Genomic DNA, 15199 nt, shown 5'->3' on the forward strand with positions numbered 1-15199 from the left:
ACATCCGACGCACATTATAATACACTTTTATTTCAAAATAGACCAAAAACAATGTACATATGAACATTTGAGAGGACTGTAAAGTAGTTGAGTCACACCTACACACAGTACTCCAACAATTTTGGTATTAAGGCTGACCAAAGATGTTAATGGTGTTCATACAATGCGACCCATGAACACTGAAGTGGTATTTGGAGGGTGCAGAACTTCTCTTCCAAATGTCATCCTATTCCATTGTACATTGTCTGCAACACTCCCCCTATGCCTAGGATATTACAGCTTGACAAAGCAATACACTACACAAATGTTATAGTGGCATTATAACATATCAATGGCTTCAGAAGGCAACTTCAGGCAAAGGTTTAATAAAACAAAGAACCTGTGGTTAGGTAAGTCAGAAAGGTACTAAAGTCTAAAATAATTTCATCCCATCCTCCCCTATGTCACAGTATCATTCAAGGGTTAACAATGGTTCTCTCTGTAGGATAATCTCCCTCTATTGTGAAAAGTAGTGGCATGTTGGGAACCACAACAGAACACAAACAGAAGGGTGTGTGGCCTTGTGCTCGAGTGTCTTGTTTTCATTCAAAAAGAGCCAGTGTTCACGGTTTTGGTTGGTGACAATCATCCAGACCCAAGTTGTGACTTATTTTTGAAACTGATTAAATAACATGTCTCCACCATAAATGCAAAATAAACACCCCATCCTTTTCAATAGTCACCTCTATTGGAGTAATATAACTGTGCCATGTAGGAAAATCCTTCCATCTATAGTTGTAACTGGCCAGGATCCTGTTGACTAAATTAATGTCAGAAATGTGTAATATTAAATATCTAATGATTGATTTAAAGTGAGTGTTGATGGCCTAATGTTAAACAAAATTAGGAATATAGCCATGAGGATCAGGTTTTTCAGTCATTAATGAGTAAATGCGTATTATTCTCTACCATTTGCATCTGTAAATGGACTACTACGCTAATGGTCATATAGTTAATCTCTAATCTATTCCTTTACCTCTCAACCCCGTAACTTCACGCTGCCCAGTTTTCACAACCTACCCTTTACAAAACAACATCTGTCGCCCGTTTCATTTCATAGTCCCTTTTAACTCCTCCCATCCTTCCCCCCTGACCCTTCCTATTACCGCCCCCATCTAGATCCCTCCTACATATACTTCCATCTGAGACACGGCCCCCGTCTACAGTCCCCTTTTGGAGGGAGGCACAAGGTGTTCTGGGAGGTCAGTCGGAAGCTCGTGACCCTCGAGCTTCACCTTGATCAGGTGGTTTGCCAGGGCGAACTCATCGTCATCCAAGAAACCGTCCTTGTCCACATCGGCCAGCTTCCAGATCTTTCCGAGAACAGTGTTGGGCAGTTTGGACTTCACCATCTCTTTTTTGGCCATGGCTCCAGACACCTTGCCGTTGACCGGAGAGAGGGTGTAGAAGATCTCATCGTAGGTGGGTTTGTCCCGGGCCACCACCCACTCCAGCTCGTCGATGCCCTCCCCCGCGCCCTCACCGTAGCCATGGCCGAAGGGTCCGTTCATGGTGCCCTCGAAGGCGCCTCCCTGGACAGACTGGCTGGGCATGGCAGCCTCCTCCTGGCGGACCAGAGTCATGAGCTTTGCAATGTCGTTGGCCAGCATGTCCTCTACGGACTCCAGCAGCTTGGGCTTCATGACCTGGAACTTACTGAAGTCCTGGCCTCCCAGGATCTCCTGTTGACAAGGGTGAAGAGACAGGGATCAGGGCCATGAAGTTAGGGATGGATCAGGGATAGGCTTTGTTTACATCTTCTTCATTTAGCAGACGCTTTTATCCAAAGCAACGTACAAATAGTGTGTGGAGAAAGTACAGCAGAAGATCAAGGATCAGAAGTGCATCGTTCTAACAGTATCAAGTCGACAAACAAGATGGAGGTGGTTGTATCGTACCTGCATCTTAGCCAGTTTGGGGAAGTCTCCAGGTGAAATCTGATGTTCCTTCTCAATCTTCAGGTAGATTTCTCCCAGGTTGGCGATTAGCTCCTTCTTCTTGTTCTCCTTCCCAAACATGTTGGGCATTTCCTTCTTCAGAGAGCTGATGATGTAGGCATGAACCTGGAGGGAGGTGAGGAGAAATGATGAAATACATCAATTATTAAATACATTTTCTTTCTATTCCATATTTATATTGATCTTTGGCTTCTTTCAAGTGAACGAAGTGACAGAAATACCAGCGATTGTTAACAGGCAGGACATTCCTGTGCTAAAACACCAGTGCCCTCCACCTCACCTTGGCAAGACGGGCACGCTTGATGAGGTCGTTGAGCTTCCTCAGAGCAGCGTTGCGAGGGAGCCCCTGGATGTCCCTGAACAGATCCTGCTCCTCCGCCTCAAACAGCTTCCTGTTGTCAGCCACCAGGAGGGGCTGGGCCCAGAAGGAGCCGATGTACACCCGGATCACCTCCGGGGTGTTGACGATTTTGCCCAGCGACCACATGAGGGCGCCGTACACCCTCATGAGCTGCTGCGTTCCGATCTGGTCCGCCTTGTTGAGGACCACGCGCATTTTGTCCTCGTGGTTTTTCAGGGCACGGATCACCTCTGAGAACTCGTCGGAGATGTCCAGCTTGTGGGCGTCGAAGAGCAGGATGATGCGGTCCACGCGCTCGGCGAACCACTCCAGCACCGCGGCAAAGTCATAACCTGCCAGGAAACAGGAGGAAGGGCCTGGTCATCTCAAGGATCTTACCAAGAGTGGATGGCAATTTTATATCATACATAAATCCAGTTTTTTTGTTGTTGGTCAGGCGGGTTCTTTCTCTCTGTAAGAGCAGATACATCAACTCAGATGGCAGTGAGCCCTCCCACCTCCCATCCTGTCTCCATTGTCTCCCACCCACCACACACACACACACACACACACACACACACACACACACACACACACACACACACACACACACACACACACACACACACATCTACCCAAAGGTACATTTCACAATGAGAGAAACAAAGCGTGCGTTTCCTGTTCCAGGAAAACTTCAAACTAAATAAGACTCTCCTCCGTAGTCTCCTGCTCCCCCGAGTGTGACAGGGACACAATCCTGGCTGCAGAGAACACACCAGGCTCAGAGCAGGGCAGTGAATACACCCCACTTCTTTCAGGTTTAACATTAAAAGAGCATTTCATCATCGTGACACAGGCCAAAACAACTGCATTTTCCATCCATTAAAAGGAAATCAATCGTGTACTAGTAGGTTGTGTTTTCCGAATGGTGACTTGGAACTGCAGTGTTCAGAGCGCAGCCCTTTCCCTGCCCTGTCCAGAGCTGGTGTGTCCTTCCACCACTCCCGACACGCATCCCCCTCCGGAATGACAAACAGGAAAGAGCCTCGGGCGCAATAAATCGTGAAGCGTAGACACTGGGCTCACTCAGAGACCTCTTCCCCACCACTGTTTCCAGTAGCAATTTATCTTTTTAATTCTGTGCTGAGAGCGTATCTGACTCTGTGACACCAATAAGGGGGGGGGCCCAGACGGTGGCCAGACAATCGCAGTAGTTCAGTTTATTCCCTTTGGGGGGAGGTGGCAGGGGGGACTGCAATATCAACGTCCACTGATTTTCAAATGAGCTGAGGAAGTACAGTGACACCAGGGGCAGAGGGAACATTTATTGATGCTCAGCGATCTGTTAGAGTTCACACGTAAACAATAATGACGCGGCAAAGCAGACATTCTTGAAGAGTTATTTAAATGACAACAGCAACAGTTAATGACTCCAACTGAACACTGTCTACCTAATGATAACGTCTGTGTGCTTATGATAACCCGTCTTTCCTGTCCGCCTCGTGACCGATCGTTAATAAATCACTGAGATGATCCATAACATGAAGCCAGCCAGAGAGATGGAGGTTCTCAGTCCCACTCTGGGCTGCATTAGTGATCCTGGTGTGTCCTAGACAGGAGAGGCTGTCTCCTAATGAAAGACAGGAAGGTTTTGTCCTCGGTCTGTGTGGCGTTTTGTCAACGTCAGCAGGAAGCGTGATCTCTGGACCGATCCAGCGGAGGCGTGACCTGGCAAAGTCCTGCCGCACCAGCTCCTCTTATCAGCCAGCGCGTTCAGAGGAAGCGCTCGTAAAAGGACACAGCCTAATCCAATCTAGGAAAGATGAAACAGCACAGCGAACCATTCCCTCTTCGATACATTGTGTAATCGTTGTCACGCCTCAAAACGACCCCCCGCTTACACAACACGTTTGAGGCAGTGACCTGATGAAGCAGAGAGCCTGGCACACACACACACACACCACACACACACACCACACACACACCACACACACACACACACACTGTTTTGTACCGTGTTTTTCCAGTGGCTCAGCTCACCCTGTGTTCTTTCCTAACACATTTCCCCCCTCTACATTCCCCGTGAGGAACTATCCCGCACACTGAATTCACACAGATATCATGTTCCACTGACAACCCTTGTCGAGAATAACGTGATTAAACAGGAGGATGTGTGGTAGGCCTCCTCCATCTCCGTTTCACTGCGTGACGTGAGAAAGCGCCAAGCTCAGAGCCCCATGTCTTGCAGAACGACAGCCAGTAAGTGACACAGCTTTTTAAACCTGTACGAAAGCACAGATTAGAAATCTGAAACCAGCCAGCGGAGGGCTCAGAAATAGCCCTGCTCAGCTGTCCCGACGGCTGCTCTCTGTCCACATCAGGCCCAGTTTACTACAAACACAGTCCCTCTACCCCCCAGCCCATACCATGACCGGCAGCCTTGTCTGCACATTCCATCAGCTTGGGTTAGGTATTAACCGTTCGAATGTATGAAGTTAAAACACCAGAGCAGTAAACCCAGGCACCTACATGAGCCCAGAGAGGCCATCAGAGAGCCCTCCACCCCCCACATCCTCCTCTTCCACTACGCGATCTCCTTCCTGACATTGCAGCCATAGGTCAAAACCTGGGCTGGCCTCGTTTTATTCAAACAAATACATTTCAGCAGGAGGTAGAGGTTGTGAAGGTTCCACTGCAGTGTGGATACAGTGATAAAGGGACATACTTTGTCGGTTAGCAGACCGATCCACAGCTTGGTTTGGATCCTTACATTATGTGTGTGTTTGTCTAGAGCAGTGACGCAACCTGCCAGTCTTTGCCAGTCGAACCCTCCATTACATGAGCAGTCACAGCGCTACATTAAACAAACACTTTTACGACATGAACACACAAACTGACATTTATTCATTCAGCCCTCACAGGCACTGGCAGTTAAGACCTCAAGCCATCACACACACACACACACCGTTTACCCCCAGTCTTCCTTATTCTCCTTCATACACACACAGAAGCACATGTAGAAGTAAGATAGAAGCACGGGTAACACTGAGATAAAGGCCGAGATACATGTGTTTTTTACATTTTATTCATTTAGCAGCCATTTTTTACTTCACGCCACATACAAATCCTGTCTATAAGAAGTACTGCAGATCAAGGATCAGAAGTGCATCGTTCCAACAGTATTTCAGTGGTCACATATTGCACCCTCAGCTCATCCAACATGAAAGCAGACACAGTAGCCTCTTTATTAGTTTGTAATTTTCCAGGAATTGTCTGAGTATCAGAAAGTGAAACCTGACACCTTGGTGAAAGCCTACAGTCACTAAAGACCTTGAGCTTGTATACAGTAAATAATGAACGCTCCCTCTCCAAGTGGACCTTGCCGGTTCCGCTAGAGTGACCGGAGAAGGACAGAGATTACCTTTCTTACAGGTCAAGTTACCACTGTGTGAGGCACTGCAGAACACTTCAGAACCCAAACTTCACAGCTTCTCAAACAAGAAGTGCAGTACCTCCCCTTTTTATGTCTAGGACATGGGCTCTGTAATGACATCATACAACATTTACATTTAGTCATTTAGCAGACGCTCTTATCCAGAGCGACTTACAGTAAGTACAGGGACATTCCCCCCGAGGCAAGTAGGGTGAAGTGCCTTGCCCAAGGACACAACGTCATTTGGCACGGCCGGGAATCGAACTAGCAACCTTCAGATTACTAGCCCGATTCCCTAACCACTCAGCCATCTGACTCAAGTTGTGATTAAATCTAGGCCTAGGGAGAAGGACGAGCATAACCAAGGCTGTCGTCAGATTATTTTCCATTCTTAACCAGGGGTTGGTATTATGATTAACAGGGCTGTAACCAGGCTAAGCAGTCAGTGAGTTGAGGGGATTGGACAGACACAGTCAGAAGACTTGGGGAGATTATTAACCACCCTTGCCAGGGCTGTGCCAGGACACTCGAACACAGTCCAGTCACAACTGAATCAGGAGGATCTGTCCCATTTAACGAACGACACACATGCTGTTCCCCGAGCCCCACTCTGGATATATCCAGGTGTATATAGGTGTGCGTGGAGGGGGGAAAGATGGGTTCAGCTGATGGTGAGGGGAAGACTGACAGCCATCAATTGGTATGTTCCATTCCTCTGCCACAGGACAATGGAGAAGTGCATTGACCCTTCACTGACCCTGGTGTGGCTTTCCTGTGTGTGTGTGTGCATACGTGCCAAGCATGTGAGCTATAGGGAGACAAGCTTGAGGAAACTACATGGACCTCCTCACATTTTCCAATGCTGTTTAACTACTGCAACAGCAGGGCATTGTCTTCTGAATCAGGCCCTGCCTTCAACATGAAACCTTCTGGCCACCAATCAGAACACAGTCAGTTCTGCCACTAACTGTACTTACCTGATCCATGTATCCAGGTCTAGGCATGTCCAGCATCACAGTCACCGGAGAAGGTGAAAGAAGCTGTACATTCACCCCCTGGCTGAGAAAGCGAACATCAGCCTGAGAGAATTCAATATTCTCCTCGGTAAGTGCACAAAAGACCAGTTGTCACGTCCAATAATAGCCTCAACCACACCCACAGACTAAAGTGCTTGGTAAACACTTGAGAGAAGTACATGTCCACACACAGAGACTTCCTCTGGAGTTTTTAAAAGATCTTCGATCTCTCCAGCCCCCGGGCTGAAGCAAACACCTGAGGAGCTCTAGTCAACAGACACATCGACAGGCTGTATGCCGCTGCTACCAAGGTCGTGGTTCAAGGACGACCATTTGCCTCTCTTACCAGGAGGCCTTGCCTGTCTTTCAACACTCACCCCAACTCCCCTCTCTCCATCACTAGAATTGTGCTCCAAAGCCTGTGCCTGGAACAGTGATTGTCAAATAATGAGGCGACAACAACAGATGTCTACTGATTTAGACAATGGCTTGGAAGACAAACAGAGGGGGATTCGAACCTGCGACCTCTTGATCTGCAGTCAGATGCTCTACCACTGAACTATCCCTCCGAGCTACGTGGCGTGACCAGGCCTGAGGTGGTTCTGATATCATACAGGAGATCAGGAACCGTGTTGTGCTTGATCTCCCCCTCAGGTATGTTCACCCTGAGGTGACCCTGAGCCAATCGCAGCCTCACACCTCACCTATCAACAGAAGCATCCGCTGCCCTGCTATGGAAGGAACGTGGAGGAAATACTCGCACCAGGGTGAGGAGTTGCGTGGCCGTGTCAAGGCCCCGCAGGGCTGAAGATGGATGCCTGGCCCCTAGCCAGGGCCTCCTTCTGCCTCCCTATCTTCCCTGACCTCTCCAGAGGGCAACAGTCTTTGCTGACGATCTGTTCAACTTATGGTGATCCTTTTTTACATTTTCTTTTATGTTTCCACAGCCATAAGCACTAACTGTACACAACTCCCACACTTCTTAGCAGAACACTCAGACAGGGTTAAAGGTCAGTGACTCTCTAGGCATTTCTAACCTTGATCGCTGACGCCCGCTAAACATATCCTGTTCTAGAGACTTCCGAAAGCCGAAGGCAGATTTGGAAGAACATTTGAATTGGGAGTGAACGGTAAGAACAGGTATTTCTGTAGATCTGACTACAGATAAACACCCTGATCCCATTCTATTGAACAGAAAACTGTAGCAGTCAGTCACCTGATAAAGACACCACTCGACCACGTCAGTCACCAACCACCGTCATTTCCTGTCTGAACCACCCTGCCAGCTATCCGTTACAGGAGCCAACATCTGACATGCAGCCCCCCTGCCCCCAGCCCCCCTGCCCCCAGCCCCCCTCCCTGGTGGGCGACTGTTTCCTGGCCCCTGCTGCTCTTCCTCTCTCAGGTCATCCATCTCAGAGAGGGGGGGCTCTCACAGCCATCACACCAGGCAAGGGCGAAAGGATACAAAGGTTCCGAGGTTTGACACGCACACACGCGCACACGCACACACGCACAGATGCACACACGCACAGACGCACACACATGACAGGAAGGTACCGCATCTTGACACCGATCACCTCAAACGAAAACATCATGTACAAAAAAACTTCTCTGACATAACTTAAGGGTTTGATCAGGCCCGTGTTGTGAAGTGGTGGTCTTCTGGTACAGATGATTCTCAGGGGGATATTGTTATGCAGTAATGTAAACAGGACGGCTTAAAATATGTGCGTTGTAATGCCATGGTAATGAAGGGAATTCAATGCATTTCTCCGGCTTCACTCTGGGTGTGTCTGAAGCATGGTCCACATTGTCAGAGACACCAGTGTTTCCCCTAGGTTTACAGCTTGGGGGGGGCGACCATGTAGAGACAGATATGACATGCCGTTGTGTAAATAAGATAGAAAACATAAGGCCATTTAGTTTGTTTAATAAAAGAGCAAGCTATAGCTGTTTTATAGGAAAGGTAACCTTAAATGACTTATTTTGTGATCTGGCGCTTTATTAAAAATGTTAAAAAAAAGAAAAGAAATTATATATATTATTTTTTTTTACTAAATGTACTTGACCTTCCAGGGGGGGCAGGGGGTGCCGTTGGGGGGGGGGGGGGGGGCGCCCCCCTAATATAATGGTAGGGGAAACACTGGACACCATAGGTATAGATGTCCCTTGCATGACTGGAAACACTAGCCTCTAAAAGCATACACTAGGGCAAAGTTACAAAGATTAAAATCCTAAAACAAAGGACCTGGAAAATGGGAAGTAAGTCAAGGAAGAGATTCAGTGATAGCACTCTTGGAAGGTGTGGTCTTAGATGTTGTGCAAAAAACACGTACATTCTCAAACACTTTCATTCATTCACCTTGACAGTGGTAAGACCCTGATCTCCACACACACACTGTTTGGCTTACATGATTTACCTAGAGATCAAGAGGTCTCAGGTCCAAATCCCCCCCCAACCCCCTGCATCTCGCTTTGGCTTAAAGTGTCTGCTAAATGAATACAAATGTTTTATTTATTTACAGTTTAAAATCCCCTTTTCAAACACGCACCTCTGCTGATCCTTTGCTTTTCTCCAGACAGGATTCCTGGTGTGTCGATGATGCTGATGCTCTCCAGGACTGGGTTGGGCATCTGGGCACACACGAACCTGCCAGAGGACCACACAGCTCAACATCAACAAACCACGCAATCAAGTACAACTTTATTGTCCATCCAGGATGGAAATTCTTCTTTGGCATTGCCTTGCATTAACCATACACACATACATCGTCCACTCACTAAATACATTCTCCATTTGTTCTATACGTTCACTAAAACCTTAAAAGGGGATTAAAACATTCACTCATGACCGACCTGCTCCCTCTGCGCTACATAGATAAATGTACTAAGACGGTTTACTTTGTGTTTACGAGTGCAACAGCCCAAAGCGTTTGAATGCGTTTTTCTTGGTCCAATACATTCCAATCAGCAATGAAAGATTATTTATAAAGATGAAGTAACTGCCAAAAGTCTTGGACTCTGATGAACACAACATGTTTTGATCTTTCAAATTGACATCTGTTCGAAGCAGTTTGTCTTTGAAGTGAACCTACATCCTCACATGTGGTCTTGAGACAATAGATGAGAAGTGCTGTCTCTTCTAAAAATAGATCCGTCTTTATTGTTTCTGGAGACCCTCCAATTGAGCCACAGACCACCCTACACACACTCAATCCAACACTCAATCCAGACTTCCCATCCTCTTCGTTTGCCATAAACCCCTTGAATACAAGAGTTTCTTGCCTAAACAAACCCACTTCTAAGTGGTAGCTGGCCAGCTACCAAACACCCAAAACCGTCCCTCAGAAACAGAAGGTGACGCCTCAACACAGGATTCCTCCATTTAAAAACAGTGAGCTTGAGGGAGACGTGTTTCCATCCACGTCAGAGCAGTAGACCTTCTCCCCCTCACTTGGGCACCATTGCTTATATTTAACATTGTATTCATTTAGCAGATGCTTTCTATCCAAAGTGACCTACAAACAGAGCGTATAGGCAGTCCAGAAGACAGTCAAGAGCCAGAAGTGCATGGTTATAGTATTTCAGTGGTAAGTGCCAAGGAACTGTAGTCCATTTAACCAGACACAGTGCAACAACAACCAAATCTCAAACCACTAAACTACTACAAAAAATTACGAATCAATCAACCATACAAACTAAAACTGCTTATATATACACAAGACCTCACTACTCCTGCGTCCTAAAACTAAATAAATGACTTTAGGCTGAAGTAATGGCAAAATAATGAGTGATGGGCAGATATTCTCTTGTTTTTGGCAGTGTTCTTATCTGTCAGCTCTTACCTCACTCTTTCCACCATCCGATCCTACAGCATTATTCATGACCCCCTCCCATTTCCCAATTCTACTGCATTTTTACCAGCTGCCGTCACACACAGAACGTTATCCTCAGTATCAGCTCTCAGCAGACCAGTGGGAAGCTCCCACAATCTACGCCATGGGTGATTCCCTCAGTTTTTCCCCTGCCTCTTCCTCCAAGCCCCCCCTCCTCCACTCCTCCCCCCCCCTCCCATCCCCCCTTTAAAGCACATTTACTCTCATCCTGAATTCCTGGCGTTTCCCTCGCTGGTGTGTTTGCCAACTGACATGTGTTCTGCATCTTTTAGTTAGTGCATAGCACAGCTGCTCAGACTCACACAGAGACAGCACAGAGAGGCACCGAGGCACTCCGGCCTAGCCCACACCCTGACTGGACTGCTAATGTATGGGAGGGGGTTAGTGACAGGTAGAACACAGGGAGGGCTGAGATAGATAGCCTAGGAACAACGGTAATGGGTCAGGAATGATATAGGGTTGAAGAACCATTCCTAGCTCTTGTTTTTCTCCCGTAGGAGGAGGAAAAAGAGCAAAGTCAGTTTCCTAGTTGCTCCTGCCAAGGTAGAAATGAAGACCTGACTCAGGCTTTTCAGCTACTGGTTTACCCTCTATAAATGTCACAGGTCTACTTTTGATTTAGAGTCTGCCAGTGGCCTTGTTTGCAGGTCTAGGCTCTAGAGGCGGCACCACACACAGAGAAACGTGAAGACAGGTGCCTTTCTTTTGACACTGTCGAAAACTCTAGTGACTCGACAACCAAGCATGACTGTCAGGTGGTCATTACTAGGCCTCATGGCCTTCCCATCAACCGTACCTCTACCCAATCCACCCTCTCATGCCTGGGAGAACTTTTAGTACAGTGGGCCCCATTCCTCATATGACTGTCAGAATGTGTTAGCTTAAGTCACCAAGGAGAAATCAAACTGAAGCACAAAACTGTCATGTGATGACAGTCACGCAAGTCACAACTTGCCACAAACTGCACATTCCTGTTTTGCTTTTTCACCTGTCTACACATCATTACTTCCAAGACCACAGTGACACATGTGAATCCCGACCATTTCTCAGAATTGGCTGATTCTCAAAGCCTACTGCTGCATTATAATAGTGTCTCACAGCAACCCAAAGCATTCAAAATGGAGTCCAGTAGGTAAAACAGGATGCAGTGGCCAATGGCCTACGCTAAAAGTACACTGGTTATCAAAATCGCTTAATAACACTGCGATTCCCATAAACCCTACACTCACTCTGTGCTGATGCGTGCTGAAGATTTGAAAATATATATTTTTAAGACCATGCATCCAGAAACCTCTTTCAAGGTGAATAGGCTATATCTTTGCTGGGTCTGACCTATTATATATTCTGCAGTCTGTTAACCGCAAAGTTGTTTGAGAGGTAGTGGAGTTGTGAGCTGCTTCAAGTAATGATTAATTGAATCCAAGAGCCATAAAAACGACTTGCCCTCAAATCTGCTCAATCTTTAGTTGCAGGGGACATGAGGTCTTTCTGCACTTACATCTTTAGTGCTTTTATCTGGCACCGCATAATAACACCAAGATTACATAACAACAACTTTCTTTACAAGTTTTGAGTGTCTTGGAAACAGGCCTAATCATGATTAGAAAACTACTTCGTCTGTACCGCTACTAGCCTATGACCCTCAGTAATCAGAGGCGCATAAACTATGCCACACCCATTTACAACGTCTGGAGACAGTCAAGGAGATGGAAATCCAACTGCGAAATACCCTACCCTGTGACCTGTGAAGAAACATTTGGTTAACCACAAATAAGCAACTGAAACAGTAGTGTGGTTATTTCACTTTTGTATTTGTTGGCGGCGGCAAAGTCAAGGCAGGCGAAACACAAGGGAGAGGGCTAGGAATCTGCTGAAAGTTAAAGCGCAAGCCGAGCCACTCCCCTGTTACACAGGGCTATGTAGTCAATGAATGAAAAGAAGTCACTGGAAGAAGTAAAGGCGAGGTTTGCATGACACCAAAATAAATGTTACATTGGCAAACCTTCTTTAAGAACTGAAGTTACAAAGCAGGGCGCCCAGAAAGTGAACGTAAATCCGCTATTTGTGGAGAGAGAGAAATTGCGTTGTTACTAGTGTAATGCCATTACACTACCCATTACTAATGGCTAGCTTCAGCTAGCCTCAAATTAAATATGTTGTCGCTTTCACTGGGCTCAGCTCTTTACGGTATCAAGCGTGAGCATTATGGAACATTTCCAGTATAAAAGAAACATTTTATGAGTTTAGCTTAATATGACAAACTCTTTACCTGTTTAGAAAAGCATTTCCAAAAGCATTAAGTTTTCTGAAAGGTTTCTTTGGGTCAACCACAAGAGCGTTGCCTGGGATTAGCCCTTCTTGCTCTCCATGCATAACGGCTATGAATGAGTCGGTTGTCGGTTCGGGCCCAATTCGCATTCCGGGGAAATCTTGCTCCATTAAATGCCGGATGAATGTAGTTTTACCAGTCGAATACTGACCAACTAAAAGCACCATGGGCTTATTGTCAAAGTCGGCGTCTTCCAAGGCCGGTGAATGGAAATCGTGGAAGCGGTAGGCATCTTCAAGGGGGAATAGTTTGTTCCTGTAGAGTCGCCTCAATCCATCGGACACAGTTTGAAATAGTTCTGGATCTTTCTTGCCATCTTTATTTGACCAGCTGAACATGACTCCCAAATTTGCAGAACCTGTCTTGTAGAATAAACTTAAGCCAAATCGTTGGTATATGTTAACAGCTGACTATAGCTATCTCTGCTGCAGTCCGTTGTCGCCAAATGTCTAGTTTCTAGACGTCGCTCTGCACTGACAAGTCTGAACGTCTGCTGGATTCAGCTAGCTACGCTAACGGTTAATGTGGGTTCTAAAGCTCACTGTCCCATTGAGAGATAACTGACAACGTGTTCTCGAACTGGAATTGACAAGAAATTCACAGGCTTATTACTTTAGCAATGGACAGCCTAGCTACACGCGGCTTGTGAGAAAATTGGAAGTGTAGATAACGTTACAGAAGAGTCTAGGCAACTACAATCTCCTCGGCTAAAAAAGCAGGCTGGGGAAGGCAGGGGAATTTTTACAGCGGATTGACACCACCTCAAGCTTCTCGCATCCCTCCCCTCTACACGATTTCGCCGTCAGATGGCGACAAGATCCAATCTGTCAAAAGAATGGCAAGTACCTTATGAATATGAAATAAAGGAAAGGGTAATAATGTATATGGGTGTAATAATGTGTATCGATTAACCGTTTGAAATATATAGTCTTTATATTTAAGTTTACGGTTAGGTCAAGTCTCATTCCCCTTTGGACTCTTTTAACTATTGTAAGATTAGATGTACCTTGAGGGCATTGGATCTAGATAGAGTGTAATTTTTTTCCATAGCTTTTGAGGGTTTGGTTAGACAATAAAAGCCCCCTCGTTACTGGTTTGAAACTGTAGTAGCCTGTGCACGTTAAGAAATACATTTGTATTTTGGAAATATGTAAGAAAAGTGCGTTGTCTGAGTCCAACTGCTGAAAATGCTATTTAAACATGAGATAATAAGCTCTGGGAAAATCAAGGTCATTCTTGGTTTCACTTATTGGTTTCCAAAACGCTTTTATTAAAAATTATAAACAGTAGAAGTTAGTATGTAAAAACCGGGTATATCCTCCACAGGGAAATACACATATTGCTTAAGCTTGAGGAGTGATTGGTATGGGAGTGACTTGGTGTAATGTGACATTGACCTCTGGTAATCATCCCTTAACTTCATTGTGAAACTGAAAGTAAGATGTCTGTAGACATCATTAGTAGTGCATACTAATGATTTCTTCTAAATCATAGTTAACACAGGAAGATGGGGTAGGATAAGGGCAGTGAAACAATATGTAGGCCCAATAATAGTGGAATGATTCTCACCATTGCTGCTTCTTGTTTGGTTTCTGTTACAAAACCAACATTTTTGGTACTATTGATACTTAAATGAAGTGACAAAAAACCACAACACAAAAGACAACTGATAAAAACAGCTATCAATCAATGCCTTGTGCATAAGCAGTTCAGCTAGTGCTAGTATTTGTATACACAGAATGCATCTTCATTGACATTAAAATGTGAACTAAGAAAGATATGAGAAGCACATAAGACCCATTAAATCAACAATTATCGTTTCAGATATTCTTCATTTATTTATTCAATTCATTTTCTTTACATGTTTTACATGGACAATGTAAACAGATTGTCAGTCATTTCAACACCTTGATAATTCATTTACTGTGACAGGAATGTGACTATTCGTTGACTGTGTGTGTTCAGTGGGACAGACACGGCAGTGGCCTACAGAACTGACAGGCAGTTGGTTTTGAAACACTGGCTGTCAATTCATAGGTCATCACCCTGCGCCCCTGAGCTCTCATTTAGCCGCAGCACCACTCGACACACTTAACGCTTCCGGAACATACACTCCTTTTTTTTTTTTTTTTTCTAGAAACACAAATTGTGTAGTGTGAAATAACTACTGTAAACGTAGGTCAAC

The 15199-nt window shown here is 45.7% G+C and overlaps 1 protein-coding gene across 1 annotated transcript; it reads right to left on the minus strand.

Annotated features, from left to right (window-relative positions):
- Positions 1-10: 10 nt before the first annotated feature.
- Positions 11-13711, minus strand: ehd1b (EH-domain containing 1b). The gene is made up of 5 exons (XM_067257215.1): positions 12955-13711; positions 9342-9439; positions 2278-2690; positions 1938-2102; positions 11-1721 (listed from the first exon to the last, which is right to left on the minus strand). Exons 1-5 carry the CDS (start codon positions 13350-13352, stop codon positions 1200-1202), a joined length of 1596 nt encoding a protein of 531 aa, XP_067113316.1. The 5' UTR covers positions 13353-13711; the 3' UTR covers positions 11-1199.
- Positions 13712-15199: the final 1488 nt, after the last annotated feature.

Source organism: Osmerus mordax, chromosome 19 (genome assembly GCF_038355195.1).
Source record: "Osmerus mordax isolate fOsmMor3 chromosome 19, fOsmMor3.pri, whole genome shotgun sequence".
Lineage (NCBI taxonomy): Eukaryota > Metazoa > Chordata > Actinopteri > Osmeriformes > Osmeridae > Osmerus > Osmerus mordax.